This window comes from Cricetulus griseus (assembly GCF_003668045.3).
Source record: "Cricetulus griseus strain 17A/GY chromosome 1 unlocalized genomic scaffold, alternate assembly CriGri-PICRH-1.0 chr1_1, whole genome shotgun sequence".
In the NCBI taxonomy this organism is placed as follows: Eukaryota; Metazoa; Chordata; class Mammalia; order Rodentia; family Cricetidae; genus Cricetulus; species Cricetulus griseus.
The window spans coordinates 158,067,331-158,081,501 of NW_023276807.1; the positions used below are offsets into that span (position 1 = coordinate 158,067,331).

General features: G+C 43.3%; 1 protein-coding gene across 2 annotated transcripts; it reads right to left on the reverse strand.

Moving 5' to 3' along the window:
• Positions 1-1,689: 1,689 nt before the first annotated feature.
• On the reverse strand, positions 1,690-4,892 carry LOC113838074 (PRAME family member 8-like). Of its 2 annotated transcripts, XM_035452923.1 has the most exons (4): positions 4,829-4,892; positions 3,848-4,161; positions 2,783-3,373; positions 1,690-2,504 (listed from the first exon to the last, which is right to left on the reverse strand). In XM_035452923.1, exons 2-4 carry the CDS (start codon positions 4,135-4,137, stop codon positions 1,940-1,942), a joined length of 1,446 nt encoding a protein of 481 aa, XP_035308814.1. In that variant the 5' UTR covers positions 4,138-4,161; positions 4,829-4,892; the 3' UTR covers positions 1,690-1,939. The 2 variants fall into 2 exon arrangements, with proteins under 2 accessions (XP_035308814.1, XP_035308813.1); XM_035452922.1 differs by lacking the exon at positions 4,829-4,892 and having other exon boundaries at positions 3,848-4,239.
• Between the last annotated feature and the right edge of the window lie 9,279 nt (positions 4,893-14,171).

The window sequence follows — 14,171 nt, forward strand, 5'->3', positions numbered from 1 at the left end:
CGCTGCCTAAAGATCTGATCCAGATACACGCTAGATTCCAAAAACAGTTAAGATGGTGGAGCTCAACCATCCAATCAAATTGCAGCTTGTGGGTGGGGCAGGCTTCAAAGGGGAGGATTTAGGGGGAAGACTGAAAAGCTTCAAAAGAGCCAGAGAGGCTACTCAAGTTGAAGGAGCAGAGAGCCATTGTCTGGTCTTCTGGAAGCATAAACACAACCGCCAGTATCTGTCTGTATTCAACTCCCAAGGATTACACAAGAAAAGGAACAAATGCAAGGGGTAGATGCAGATTTCCCTATTTGATTGATTGGTTGATTTGCTTTTTCACATTGGGGATGGAAACCAGGACCACACATATGCTCTGAAGACAACATACCAAGCAAAGCACAAAATGTTTTCCTCCCCTCCCCTCTCTTCCCCTCCCCTCTCCTCTCCTGTTGTTTGGTTCCCTTTCCTTTTTCTTCTTCTCCTCCTCCTCCTTCTCCTCATTCTCCTCTTCCTTTCTCTCTCTCTCTCTCTCTCTCTCTCTCTCTCTCTCTCTCTCTCTCTGTCTGGCGGGCCTAAAGCAACAAGGTCTACATGAAAAGTTTGCCGAGCCTCCTCCATCTCAAGTGTATTTTTGGATTTTTTTATTTTCTTTAAACTTGGTACCTAGATTAGAAATCAGAACTCCACTACTGGTTTCTGCACTCAATCCCCAATCCTTATTAAAACTATTTTTGAAACCTAAATCTCAAAAGGTGACACTTAAGCAGTACTGTGTTTATGTGAAATACACACCTGATTTCATGTGACTCCATATCTACAAGTCCTTTATGTGTGCAAGCCACTCATACTCTTTAGTTTATTCATGGTGCAGGAGAGAGAACCCAGGAGCCCAATGAAAGCTGTGCAAGTATTCAACACTGAGCTGAAAGTCAGCCTCAAGCTCCAGGTACTTGTAAAACCATGTAAAGCTGAAGGTGGAGCCCAGGCCTCACAGGCACCAAGCAAGCACCCCCCAACCTATCCACAGTGAGTGTATCTATTTTAACTAGGGGGTTGATTGTTTACTCACACACTTTGCTTTTGTGGGGGAGGGGTGGTTCCAGACAGGGTTTTACTGTGGCTTTGGAGGCTGTCCTGAAACTAGCTCTTGTAGATCAGGCTGTTCTCCATTAAGGGAGATCTGCCTGTCTCTGCCACGTGAGTGCTGAGATAAAAACCATGTGCCACCACCATCTGGTTTAAACTTGTCTTTTTAATTAAGTATCATTTAAGGACACACACATGCATACATGTGTTGTGTGGATTGATGCCCTTGAATGCAGGTGTTCAGGCAGATTCCATCAACTGGAGCTGGACATACAGGCAGGTGTGAGCCACCTGATATGGGTACAGGAAACTGAACTTGAACCCTCTGAAAGAATGCTTCCCCTGTGCTTTTAACTTTTGAGTCATTCCCCTGACATTAGTGTCCCTTTCTGTGTCCCAGGCTAGCATGAATATATAGTGTGCACTAGAGGATAAGTGTATCTACTTGCCCCATTCTTGAAGTGAGTCACTATAGACATATAGCTGTTCCCATTTTTATTTCTGTCCAGAGTCCTTACAAAGAGTTAGTGTATATGATACAGAAAACAATAATGACATTTAAACAGAGGACCATCACTCTATGTGTTTAGGAAAGATACCAATGAAGAAGAAAACTGTGATACAGAATTATTTTATTGGTGCTTCCTTATACAGAAAATTGAAAATGCAAGGGGTAGGCATAGGGACATTTTAAAAACAAAATTAATAAAGAGACCACAACTGAAGACTTCAAATAGAGTTCCTTGGTTCATTAGATCCCTAAAGCCAGCTGAGAGACTTTCCATACCCCGAACATACAAAGGAGGCTAATAACTTAGGAAAGCCCAGGTGCAGAGCATCCAAATCTGGAAGTCATGCTCCCTATTTACTGCCAGCAAGGACAAAGTCTGGGCCTCAGGTCATAGACACTACGCACGCCACATTGAAGGCAGATATCTGTAGCAAACACAATCCCCTTGGGCTGCCTCTGGGCCCTGAGTGCATCCATGAGCTCAAGACAAAGGTGGAGGAATCTTTCTGTGTCAATGTCCCCAGAGTCATAGCACTCCACAGGGGCAGGGTATTGCTCCCCATTCATCTTGTTCCAGTTGTCGGTGTGCAGCAATAGGTCCTTCAGGATGGGCCCAGAGAAGTCATTGTCACACAAGTTAATCTTGGTGAGCTGGGTGCACCGGCTGAGGGCAGGGATGAGGACAGTGAGCTGAGAGTCCTCCATCCTACAACCCTGCAAGTCCAAGGACTGCAGAGTATGTGCCACAGTCTCTAGCAGAAGTCGGAGAGGCAGGGGATTTAAAGCCCATAATTCCACACCTCTCATGGCCAGATGTTTGAGCTGCCATAGGCGTTGACAAGAAGGGAAATAATTCAAGTCTGATTCTGACAGAAAATAGCCAGTGAGGGAGAGAGTCTCCAAGGGGCTTCTCAGGCACCTAGGGATAAACAAAGTAGTTAGTTGAAGCAAAACGTTTTGGAGGACAATGTGTACCCTGGGGCTTATAAAGAGACCCAGGGGGTACATAGCTCAAGGACAGTTTGACCACATGATCGCTGTAGACTACAGTGTCTGCCTAGTGCTGTCTACTACATCAACCACACCCAACTTTCACCATAATTGCACCCAATGAAGGGAGGCACCATTCATCCACTAATTCTTAGTTTAAGGAAAGCTTTGCTCTAGTAGGTGACCCAGCTCTCTATCTTTGTTTACCTGAGAATGTGTTTCATGTGGTCTCTCCAAAAGTAGATGCCTTTCAAGGAGAGATGCTCAAGACTGTGCAGTTTGGAGAACTGAGACACCAACTTCATGACACACTTCTCTTCTCTGTTTGCTGTCCTGTTGCTATGCCAAATGGTGCTCTTGGAGATGTGAGCCATGGAGAGTTTTCGAAGATTTCTCATGTAGCCAAGGTAGGTGGCAAAATGTGTCAGTGTGGACAGGTCCCACCCTGTGTGCAGTTCCAGGTTCTCAATGAGCCATGGCTGGAAAACACTCAAGATCACCCTGATGGGGAATAGAGGCATATCCCAGATCTTCATGTTGGCACAGCAGAGCTGTAAGGAGCCTTTTCTCTCCTGGGCCCACTGCAAGAAATATGTTTGTTCTTCATCCAGGCTGCGTCTGAGACAGAGGTCAGCTATGACCTTCAGACGCCGTCTCACTGCATATCTTGGAAGCACCTTCACTACTTGCTCCTCATCCCCACTCTCTGATGAGCAGTCCCCATCCTCTCTTCCAGTCCATATGGTCCAGAACTCATGGCGTACTTTCCTGAGATCCAGTACCTTCATTTTGTTCCTACTGTGGGTGAAAGGGTGTTTAGTGTCAGCAGAATTGACAGGACCCAACAGTGAGACAGCTTCACTACAGATCCCTAATGTCAGCTCTTCCCCTTCGAAGGACTTAGTCACTTTCAGCACCCAGTGTCCAATATGGGAACTCTGTGTGCTATGGAAGCTTCCCATGGCCTGCATCTATCTGTAGACATGACTGTATTCCTTCCACTAAGTTACTCTCTGTTTCTACCTAGTCCCTTTATCAGTGGATGTGGGAATACCAGGGCAGTCTAACTGCACTGTGGCTCCTTCTCCCTAAGCTCTAATCCCCACTCCATTGGCTTATTACAAGGAATCAATAGCTTTCAAGGCCCTGCATCCCTGCATGAGGATCCCATGAGAAGCCTCTGAGCCACTTCCCATGCCCTTTGCCTGGACCCTGGAGTCTCTTCCTTGTGTACCCATGTGCTCCAGTTTCCAGTACTTGGTTCTTGCTTACCTGGGGTGAACGTTTCTTGCCAATTGCATGTCTACACCTTCAAGTATGGCCTGGAAGGTTTCTAAGTTGGGGGTCTTCATCAATGTCCCCACAGGGAGGCAGGGGAAAGGCCAGGCTGCCACCATTGCCTTCACCATCCTATTGTGTCTGCCTTTGAGAGCGTCCATCATAAGTGCTGGGAAGAGCTCCATGGGCAGTTGTTCCACAGCAGAGATGGCTAATTCCTCATTTCTCAGCAGAGCCTGCCTTGCCTGTTTCAGGAGTGGGGTTGGGGTCTGAAGGCTCATCATGAAGGGTCTGCAGTCAGAAAGGTCCTGGGGAAGCATTCAGAGAACAACATTAATTATCAGGACAAAGTTTAGAAATCTTCCTCACCCAGCACAGGAACCGCTCAAGTCAGAGATTATTTGCTCTGATAATGGTAGAAACACCAACTTAAACCATGGTCCTCACTGGTCGTTTGAAGTCAGACTCCCCACTGGCAGCATGGGAACCTCTCTATCCCATAATGGACTCATGAATTCTAGGTCAAAAGAACTTATGAGTGACCCTTTCTTAAAAAAAAAAAAAACTGCTTTTGTTGTTCAATGTTTATTTTATTCTTACCAGTGGAGATGATGGCATTTGGTTCTTGAAGTTTTCAGGCCATGCTGTGTCACAGAACCATACCATATCAAACAAACAAACAAACAAACAAAGCAAAGGAAAGTTCAAGTCAAGATCTACTTCACCATTGTAATTCTACCTACTTAAGTCAGTTTGAATAACCAGAAAATCTTCTCTCAAAACAATTAATAATCATAGTGAGCTCAACATGCTATCATAAAAAGACATTTGAGATGAAGGTAAAACTTCATTTAAAATTGTACCCAAAGTCATCAGTGTGTTCATCTGGAGCCAGAAATCAAAAATTTGTGTCCAATCTTTTTTCTAAAGGACCCTCCATCATACTGCAAGACCCAAGGGAGGACAATTACTCACCAGTTCTGAGCACTTAGGACAGGTCCCTTATCCCAGCCGAATCATGCATTTCCTCCAGCTCCAGGTCTCAGAGTGTCTTGGGTTGTGCTCCTGAAACATTTATATACCTCTCTGCTCACCCTCCCTATTGCAGCCCCGCCTTCCAACCCCTAGCTGCCATTTGAGGGTGGTTCAGTGTCCACCATTTTAATTCAATAGATAAAATCAATCATTTCCTTAATTGAATCAAACTAATTGTGAAAACACCCATCCCCCACCCTCTAAGTTGGATAAACATAAAGATTATACTTGCTAATTAGCTACACAACACTGAATTTCTTGATTTGTCATTTTATTGGCTTACCTATTACTTACTTTTGAATTTGATAGAGAGACTGGATTTTACTCTGAAGCTAAGATTGTTGTGGATCTGTCCCAGGATTCTTCTTTAGGATTATTCTTATGAATCACTATACCTTGATGAATTTGTTCATGTGACCAAGAGTCATTCTGAGTTTGAGTCAGATTAAAATTGTATCTGTTACTGATAATAGATATAAAAAGAATTCATAATTTATTTGTCCATGTACCCTAGGAGAAATAGCTAGTCACTCAGAAATATATTCTGGGGCTCCAGCCTCAACTCTATGCTCCTTCAGTAAACTCAAGTAGCAGCTACTCAAAAGGGGGAAGCAGGAAGATCATTTGATTCCATTAAAGTGGTGGTCAGGGTGTTGGGGATACACCCAGTTCCTAGAGTCCTAAGCAGCATACCATGAGTCCTCTGACCAGCACTGACTGCAGGACACCTGCTGGGGCATGTTTGTAACCCCAGAATTGGAGAGTTGAAGGCAAGAGGATCAGTTCAAGTCATCATCAGCCATTTTGGAAACTGAATAACAGCCTGAGCCATGTATACCTGCTTTGTAACCAATGAACAGAACAGTAGAGGACAGAAAGCTGCCTCCCAGTGAGATGCTACCCTTGGTTCTCCAGAAAGAGAGGGTGCTTCCAAAGATCAATCAGACCACCACACTTGCTCAAGGACATGAAAACGAGAGTCGACCTTGGGCCTGGAGAGTGGTTCAGCAATAATGAGCACCTCTCAATCTTCACCATCCCAGCACCAACTTGGTGGCTGAAAGCATCTGTAACTCTAGTTTCCAGAGATCTGAAAACACCCCTGACCCTCCTGGGCACCAGGCATACTTGCTTCCACATTCCTACATGAAGGGAAACAGTCCTACACCTAGAATTAATCTTCTTTAAAAAATGTTTGGATCAGTATCTGGAATGGTGTCACACACCTTTAATCCATACTGTTGGGAGACAGAGGCAGGTGGTCCTCAGTAGTTCAATATTAGCCTGATCTAAGCAGTTGATTCTAAACCAGTCAGGCATACAGAGTGAGGATCTGTCTTAAAAATTATTTTAAGCTAGGTGGTTGCAGCACAAATCTTTAACCCCAGTAGCCAGAGGCAGATTAGTGTGGATCCCTGTGAGTTCAATGTCAGCCATGTCTACAAAGAACTAGAGAGGAATATAAGGCAGGAGGAGACAGGAATTCATCTCCCTTTCCATCTGAGCATTGGTAGAGGGGAGAACTCACTAGTGGATGGCCACTCTGCTTCTCTGAACTTCAGCTTTAACCCCAATATCTGTCTCTGTGTTTTTATTATTAAGACCAGCTAGAATACCTGCTTCAATCATCTGCTTTATTTTATCTCTTATTTTAATATTAATCTCTTTCTCTTTATATATATTTTTCCTTGGGGCTTTTTGCCTATCCTTCCATCCTGTATGTATGTATGTATGTATGTATGTATGTATGTATGTATTTATGTATGTATGTACCTATGTATGTTTGTATGGATGTGGGTCTTACTTTCCTGATTCTCATGTCTGACTATCAGGAGGATGCCTTGCTTTAAGGATATGTGGGTGACTGTTGCCTTGCAGCTAGTGGAGACAAATATTTACAGACTCATTGGAATATGGAAGTTTCATCCTTTTTTCACCTATGCTGAATGGAGGTCTCAAATGACCACTTATGAAGTAGAGGAATGAAGTCAGGTAAAAATAGGTCAGATTCCAGTAAGGATAGTTTGTAAACCTCTCTGGAATCCTATCCAATGAATATAATGGAAAGGGAATAGAAACTGGAGTGTTGTGCCCAAGTCATATGTACCCAGAGACCTCCAGGAAGACAGACCCACCAAACTGCAAAAGCAAGGATTTATTGACTGTTCATCCAACCACGACAGGGACTCTATCTGGCTAGCTGACACAGTAGCCTCCAGAGGCAGCAAAGTTCCCTGTCTACTGCTAGGTTTTAAAGACAAATGTTACAGTATGTACCGGTTCGTTTCTGATTGACATTGGTTGACATTTGGGAACCAGTTATGAGAATTTCACTTAGCCATATTTTGGCATGAAATATCTGTGTACCAATTATTCTCATTGGACAGTGCTGAGATGGAACATTCTGTGGTTTCTATGCCTTTGTCTTGTTACTTGTAAGTGTCCTGTTGTTCATAGATACCAACAGTTTTCAAAACTTTATTCTGGAGACCACAGAGGAGGTGTTGATCACCCCTGGAATTTCTTTTGTGGCCAAACAGTTCCCAGGAGCCAAGTGTCTAGCAGGGTATGGGGGCATCTGCAGTTTCTTTCTGTTAAGTTTTGGCCCTAGGCCCCAGAAGCCCAGAGATCTAGAGTTTCCTTGTGTCAGAGGCCTATGAGTCTTTTCTGTAGCCTGATATTGCTGCTTAGGCAGGGGCTGAGTGAAGGTCCTATCCCTTCACTTCTAAATTATTAGAAATGAAGCTTTTGAGTTTAGTTTACCTCTTAAATGGAGAAATTTATTAGGAGTAGGTGGACTCACACCAGCATAGTCTGGAGATGAGTTCTGTGCTCAGATCTGTGAGAATAGCCTCCATTCTGCTCCTATTTTGCCATGTGTCAGATGTTGGAGCCCAGATGGGTACTGAGTGCTTGGACATGGGACATAGTGGTGGAATGGGAATGGCTGAAAGTGAATGTGTGGAGACTGTGAAGGGATCCAGAGTTCAAGGAGTCCAAAGGAAATGTGTCCCTATTTCCTGGGAGGACTTTCCTGTGTTGAAACTTGTTGCGTGTTCTTTCTGGGCTTCAGGGCTGAGATGGTTTTCTGCTGGACAGTGAGAGCAGGATATGAACCTTGGGTTTGTCTTGACTGAGCACATTCCAAGAGGGATCATCTTATATATTGTCCTTGATCATTTTGAGAAACTGACCTTGGGACACTTTCTTCCTGTTACCTCAGGGGAAACCACACCCCATACTCTCCAGCATCATTTACCAGAACTAACCCCATAGCCTGTCCCTAGGTGCCTGTGAAGCCCCTTAGAGACCTTCTCCACCACTCACTATCAAATATCACAACTTGAATTATTTCCACTGTTGTCACAGCTCCTGTCAGCACAAACATCTCGCCATGAGAGCTGTGGTATTATTGACATTAGGTCCTATGCTTCTCCGACTTCTGCTAGAGACTGTGGCACATATTCTGCAGTCCATGGAATTTCAGGGTTACAGGATGGAGGACTCTCAGGTCACTGTCCTCACACCTGCCGTCAGCCAGTGCTCCTTGTTCACCAAGGTCAACTTGTGTGACAATGACTTCTCTGTGCCCATCCTGATGGGCCTTTTGCTGCACACAGCCAACTGGAGCAAGATGAATAAGGAGCAGTAACCCCCACTTCTGGAGTGCATGTCATGGCTGAGGTTTTGTTGGCAGACAGAGATTTCATCAACTGTTTTCTGCTCATGGATGCACTCAGGCCATAGGCAGCCCCAGAGGATCTTCTTTGCTACAGTGTCTGCTAGAAATCTGGTGAGGAATGTGTCTATGGCCTGTGTCCCAGACTTTGTTCTTCTTGGGTTTAAATACCAACATGACTTCTGGATTTGAAGACATGAAGGCTGGGAACACATTTCCCATCTGGGATTGCAGAGTTCATCGTTTAGACACTGCTGAGATTGCTGGAAACTAAATGATGTGCAGTGAGATGGATCTTGGAGGCTGGGGATGACAGGGAGAACAATGGGATCATGGGAGCAGGTAGAGCCTCCTGGATTCAGAAGGACAATTTTGCTTTTCTAAGTGGCTTCTGTCAGGGAGGGATTACCAGGGACTTTGTGTGCACCTGTGAACCTCTATGATCTCCACCGGGGGTCTTTCTCAGTTGTGAACCTCACTGCCAAGTTCAGGGTCAGGTGGGTCCTATGACTCAAAATGAAAACCACTGGTGTCTATTGAGAGAAGCATAGGTCCAGGTCATTGGCAGCAAAAGCTTTTGTGACACTTCTGTCATTCTTGGGTTTGCCTGTGCATTTGTCACATTCACTTTGTGTGGCTGTTCAATTATTTGCACAAAAAATATTAAACTTTATGGATGATGGTGGCACACACATTTATTGCTTGCACATGGAAGGCAGAGGCATGCAGATCTCTTTTAGGTCCATACCAGCCTAGACTACAAGAGCTACTTCCAAGATAGCATCCAAAGCCACAGAGAAACCCTGTCTCAAACTCCTCACCCCCCAACATAATGTTAACCTACAGTGACCAGAACTGTAGTTTCAAGGGACCACAGAGTTAACATCTACTGTACTCAGTTCACTGGGCACTGTGGAACCATCAGAGAAGGCTGAAGGAAACGCAACAAAGGGCAATCTGAACATGGTTTGGAACATTTATTTTTCTTCCATATTTAAATGTTTCTTTCCTTTTTATTTGATAGCCTCATGGGCTCCACCCTGGCTTTGAACCCATGATGTTTTTTCTTGCCTCACTGACATTACCACCTTAATCCACCATGTCAATCATGGGTGTCACATGTCTGTAGGCCGGTATTCCTGTGGATTCTTGAACGCTATGAAGTAGCCAAAGTGCACTTTGGTGTTCAGTAAATATATATAATCTGTTTACTGGTATGAAATATTTACTTCAAAAAAGAATAGTATTTTATTGTATTTTAAGTCTTGATTTGTGGTCGCTGTGTTGATTTACAAAAAAAAAAATCCTCCTAGGCCTAGTCATTATATCCTCCATTTTCTGTATTGTAAAATATGAATAATATAATTGATTACACAGGTTTACTCTTCATTAGAATGTTTGTTGAGCACATAGAACAGGGGTTCTTTTCTTAAATGTTGCTACTGTTATCTGAATTCCATAAATCATCTCAATTTGCCGGGTCTTGGTGGGTCATGCTTTTAATCCCAGCACTTGGGAGGCAGAGGCAGGTGTTTCTCTAGGTTTTCCATCCAATCTGGTCTACAGAGAGAGTTCTAGGACAACCTTCAAAAATACATAGAGAAATCCTGTCTCAAAAATGAAACAACAACCACTAACAGGATATGGACAAGATGGGAGAGCCTGCTGAGATCCAGGTTGTGATTCCCATGAGACTGTCCATCAAGAATGAAGTCATGAGCCATGCATAGTGGGATGTGCCATCAGTTCTATCATTAGGGAGTCACACCTCTGATTGATTCATGTCTGTGTGTCCCAGACAGCCAAGGATACAAGGACGCAAGGTGGGAGAAGAAGAGAAGGCTTGTCGCTGAGGAAGAACAGTGTAGTAGAGGGAGGCCCTTCCACAGCCCCCGTTTGTCTGTCCTGGAGGGCTTGTATTAACACATATTTCCATGGAGGAAGTTGAACCAGTGTTTCCAGACACCCATTTGCTCTCAATCCCTCCAGTGCCTTCAGGTCTCAAAAAGCATCCAATGCCAAAGGTTGCCCAGTAGGGGACAGCACTTCAGTAGGATCACATCTCAGTATGCTTCACTATCCACCAGTACCTGGAGTTCTCCAAAAAGATCCAGTCACTTCAGGAAACTTATTAATAAACACCCATATTATCCAGTTCCCCAAATTGCATCCGTATTTACAACCGATTCAAATGCACAGTTGGAAACAGGTTTCCAGAGGCGTGAATATCCTGCAAGGAAGTCAAGTCGGCATATGTCTCCAAGTGCCCCTGTGCACTCAGGAGTTCGAATGCAATCAAACCTCCCACATCATCCATCCTATGTAAGCAAACGGAGTCTTCAAAGATCAAAAAGTCCCCTATTTTCACGACGTTTTAAGACAGTGTTTCTCTGTGGTTTTGGAAGCTGTCCTGGAAGTAGCTCTTCTAGACCAATCAGGGTTTCGAAGAAACAGAGATCTGCCTATCTCTGCCTCCCAAGTGCTGGTATCTAGGCATTCCACAGACCTTCTTGTGTGATACCACTGCCCTGCTGAAATTTATTTTCTTCTGAGCCTGAGGGTGATGCAGGCTCAGATGGTTAGGGATGCATGTGATGTGAATGGGATCGAGATAGGTGATGTGAGAAAACTCAGAGAATAAATAAATAATTAAAAAATAAAATAAAAGCACTTGGGGATACATAGTCACAAGAAAACAGGTGTCTGTTTTGCATAAACCCTTACCTATTCTGTATCATCTGTACAGCTTTAGGTTTCAGAGGTGTTCTCTCTCTCTCTCTGTCTCTGTCTGTCTCTCTTCTTGATTTTCTGTTCAGATATTGTGTCACTATGTAGATTTTACTAAGCAACACCAATGTCTTGTGCTCACCCAATATACATCTGGGTGTACCTCACTTGATAGAGTGCTTGTCCACCTATTCATTAGATCTGTGTACCCCACTCATTAGGGTATAATACATACATGCAGGTTATTCTACTCTCTGCAGATAGAGCCAACAGAGGAGAATGCAATGGCATCCTAGCTCCATGGTCTGGAAACCTGCTTTGAAAATTCAAGAAACTTCCTCTTGATGCAGAGCCAGAGGCTCTCAGAACTTTTACTCTGGACTCTCAATTTCATCTCATTCCTTCTCAGTGATGGCCTAAAAGCTGTAAAAAATAAATGAAAGAAAAATATAAAAACCAGAACTTTGAAATTGTTTGAATTGAGAAGACCAAGGGAATCTTAAATGTAGCAATATTTTACATCATTATGCTATTCTGTAATATTGACATGAGGTCATGGTGGTTAACAAGAAAGGCAAAGTTATCATCACATAATTAGAAAGATGGCAGACAACACGGTAACTCTTAACCTCATTCCCAGCTATCCATAAGAGGAACCAACTCTTCAAGGAACTTTATGCTTGTTTTCCTTGTAGACACCTGAAGACCCCCTTGAGAACCGAGTCAGTGACTCACTGTAACCCCTAGGATCACAGTAGAGCCGTCTACATGAGTTCCGATGCACCAGTCATCTAAAACTCCAAGATTTGAGAGGGGTGATAGGGACCCATTTAAGTCCTGAGCCCCTCTCAATTCTATCAGCCAATGTTAGACCTCCCCAATAGACCCTGGTCTCAGAGAAGTGTCACTAAGATCATTTTCAACACATTGCCATCCCTACCTGGCCTGAGATGCTGATCCCACCTCAGCATGTTCAATTCTCATGGGAAGTAAACTTACAAATCTGTCTTGAAGGATGAGCTGCAACACCCTTCCAGGGTGAGACATTGAATCCTGGAGTTTTGCTTCAATGAATAGAGGATCAACTGTACCAATGATCGAATGAATAACAGACATTTTGGCCCAGTGTGTTGTAGTTGCTTATTTGATTTCTTCATTTTATAACTGGTGATTTTATTTTATCTTGTCTACCCAAAAGGTGAGCTGACTTTGAATCCCATTCTGCCACAAGGTGGCCTCCTCTGCCCTCTTGTACTTGCTCTTTTTGCTCTGTGGTGAGTCTGCTGTATTTTTTTCTGGATTCTGACATTAGGTGGCACACCAGACTCTCTTCATTGCTAGAGCTACTGGGTTGGTCACATTACTCTTTGATTTTGAATTCATTTTTGTTTGTCTCTTATCTAAATACATTTGTAGCTCCACAATGGAAAGTTATATCACTTTAGGTATAAGTATGACCTGGTTAAATATATAATGCTTTTGTATATTACATAGCTATACCAATTATGCAAAATTATGACCTGGTTATTGTTTTCATTTGAAAATTATGGACAATGTAAAGAGATATGATCATATGTCATTCCATCTCTTCCCACCTCAGATGGATTAAGTAATAAAAAAATCACTCAGGTGTACACAGGTCTTTTGGTTTTAGTTCATTCCAGATGCAGTCAGGTCTTAGAAACTAAGAATAACAATTATAGTCCAGCTGTGGTGGCACACAACTTTAATCCCAGCACTTGGGAGGCAGAGGTGGGTCAGCCAGGACTACACAGAGAAATGTTGTTTCAAACAATTAATTATTAATATACTAATTACTATAAAATAAAGGGCTATTGATGTCTAACTTAATATGTTGAATCCCATGGGTAAAATACCAAAACAGTCAGAAAAGAAAACAGCGACAAAAAAAAAAAAGAAAAGAAAAAAGAAAAATCCACTAGAGGCTGTGGTTTATTTTATTAATTTACTTGATACTGGGGATGGAATCCAGTCCCATGGGTAGGCACATAGGTAGAAATGATATAGACAGAAGAAGAGAAACCAAAGTACATTAAGGTGAGGTCAGATGAGCTGAGAAATCTCTGCCTTAGGTTTCTGGTACATCAGGGCTCATTCTGATACTTTCATTGGTGGAACTTGGGTGATGTTAAGTTCATCCATTCCAAAAGTTGTATTCCTTAATCTCTTATGATGTTAGGACTGACTGTATCTATCAATGACAGGATGTCACTAATACAGAGGGGATTTTACCAATATTCATGTTTTATATTTGTCATATGTAATAATCAGATCTTGGCAATGAATCCTCACAACACTAACACCCTGCCACCAAGAAAGAACAAGTGGTATCTTGAAAAGTGTTCTGTGTCAAGTTGACAAGGGGTCGATTGTGCTGGATAATTTTTGTCAAGTTGACACTAGCTAGAGTCATCTGAGTGGAGGGAGTCTCAACTAAGAAAAAGCTAGTATAGGCCGGGCCTTGGTGGAGCACACCTTTAATCCCAGCACTCGGGAGGCAGAGGCAGGCAGATCTGAGTTCGAGGCTAGCCTGGTCTCCAGAGCAAGTGCCAGATTAATCTCCAAAACTACAGAGAAACCCTGTCTGGAAAAAACAAACAAAAAAAAAGTGGGCCTCTGTAAATATTGATAAGGAATGTAGCAGACACTGGGTTTTCTGGGCTGTAGGATTTCAAGCTCTCAGATCAGTTCTGAATTTGCTACAAGAGTCTGCACATGCCACGATGATGTGTGTATGATGAGCAGACCCATCTTTGTGTCTGCTTGCAGTAACGAGGAAAATGTCCTGTGCCTCCTGCCTTTAGTGATCTCCCTCTTATGTGTGTGTTCAATATTCTGTGTGCACAGATGTTTACC

Excerpts from the sequence above, each read along its gene's own strand:
- LOC113838074 (XM_035452922.1), bottom strand. The coding sequence starts at position 4,173 with ATGCTTCCCCAGGACCTTTCTGACTGCAGACCCTTCATGATGAGCCTT. Across the intron at positions 3,374-3,847 it reads GCAAGAAACGTTCACCCCAG|TAGGAACAAAATGAAGGTAC; the intron begins GTAAGCAAGAAC and ends TTTCACCCACAG. Across the intron at positions 2,505-2,782 it reads CACATGAAACACATTCTCAG|GTGCCTGAGAAGCCCCTTGG; the intron begins GTAAACAAAGAT and ends GTTTATCCCTAG.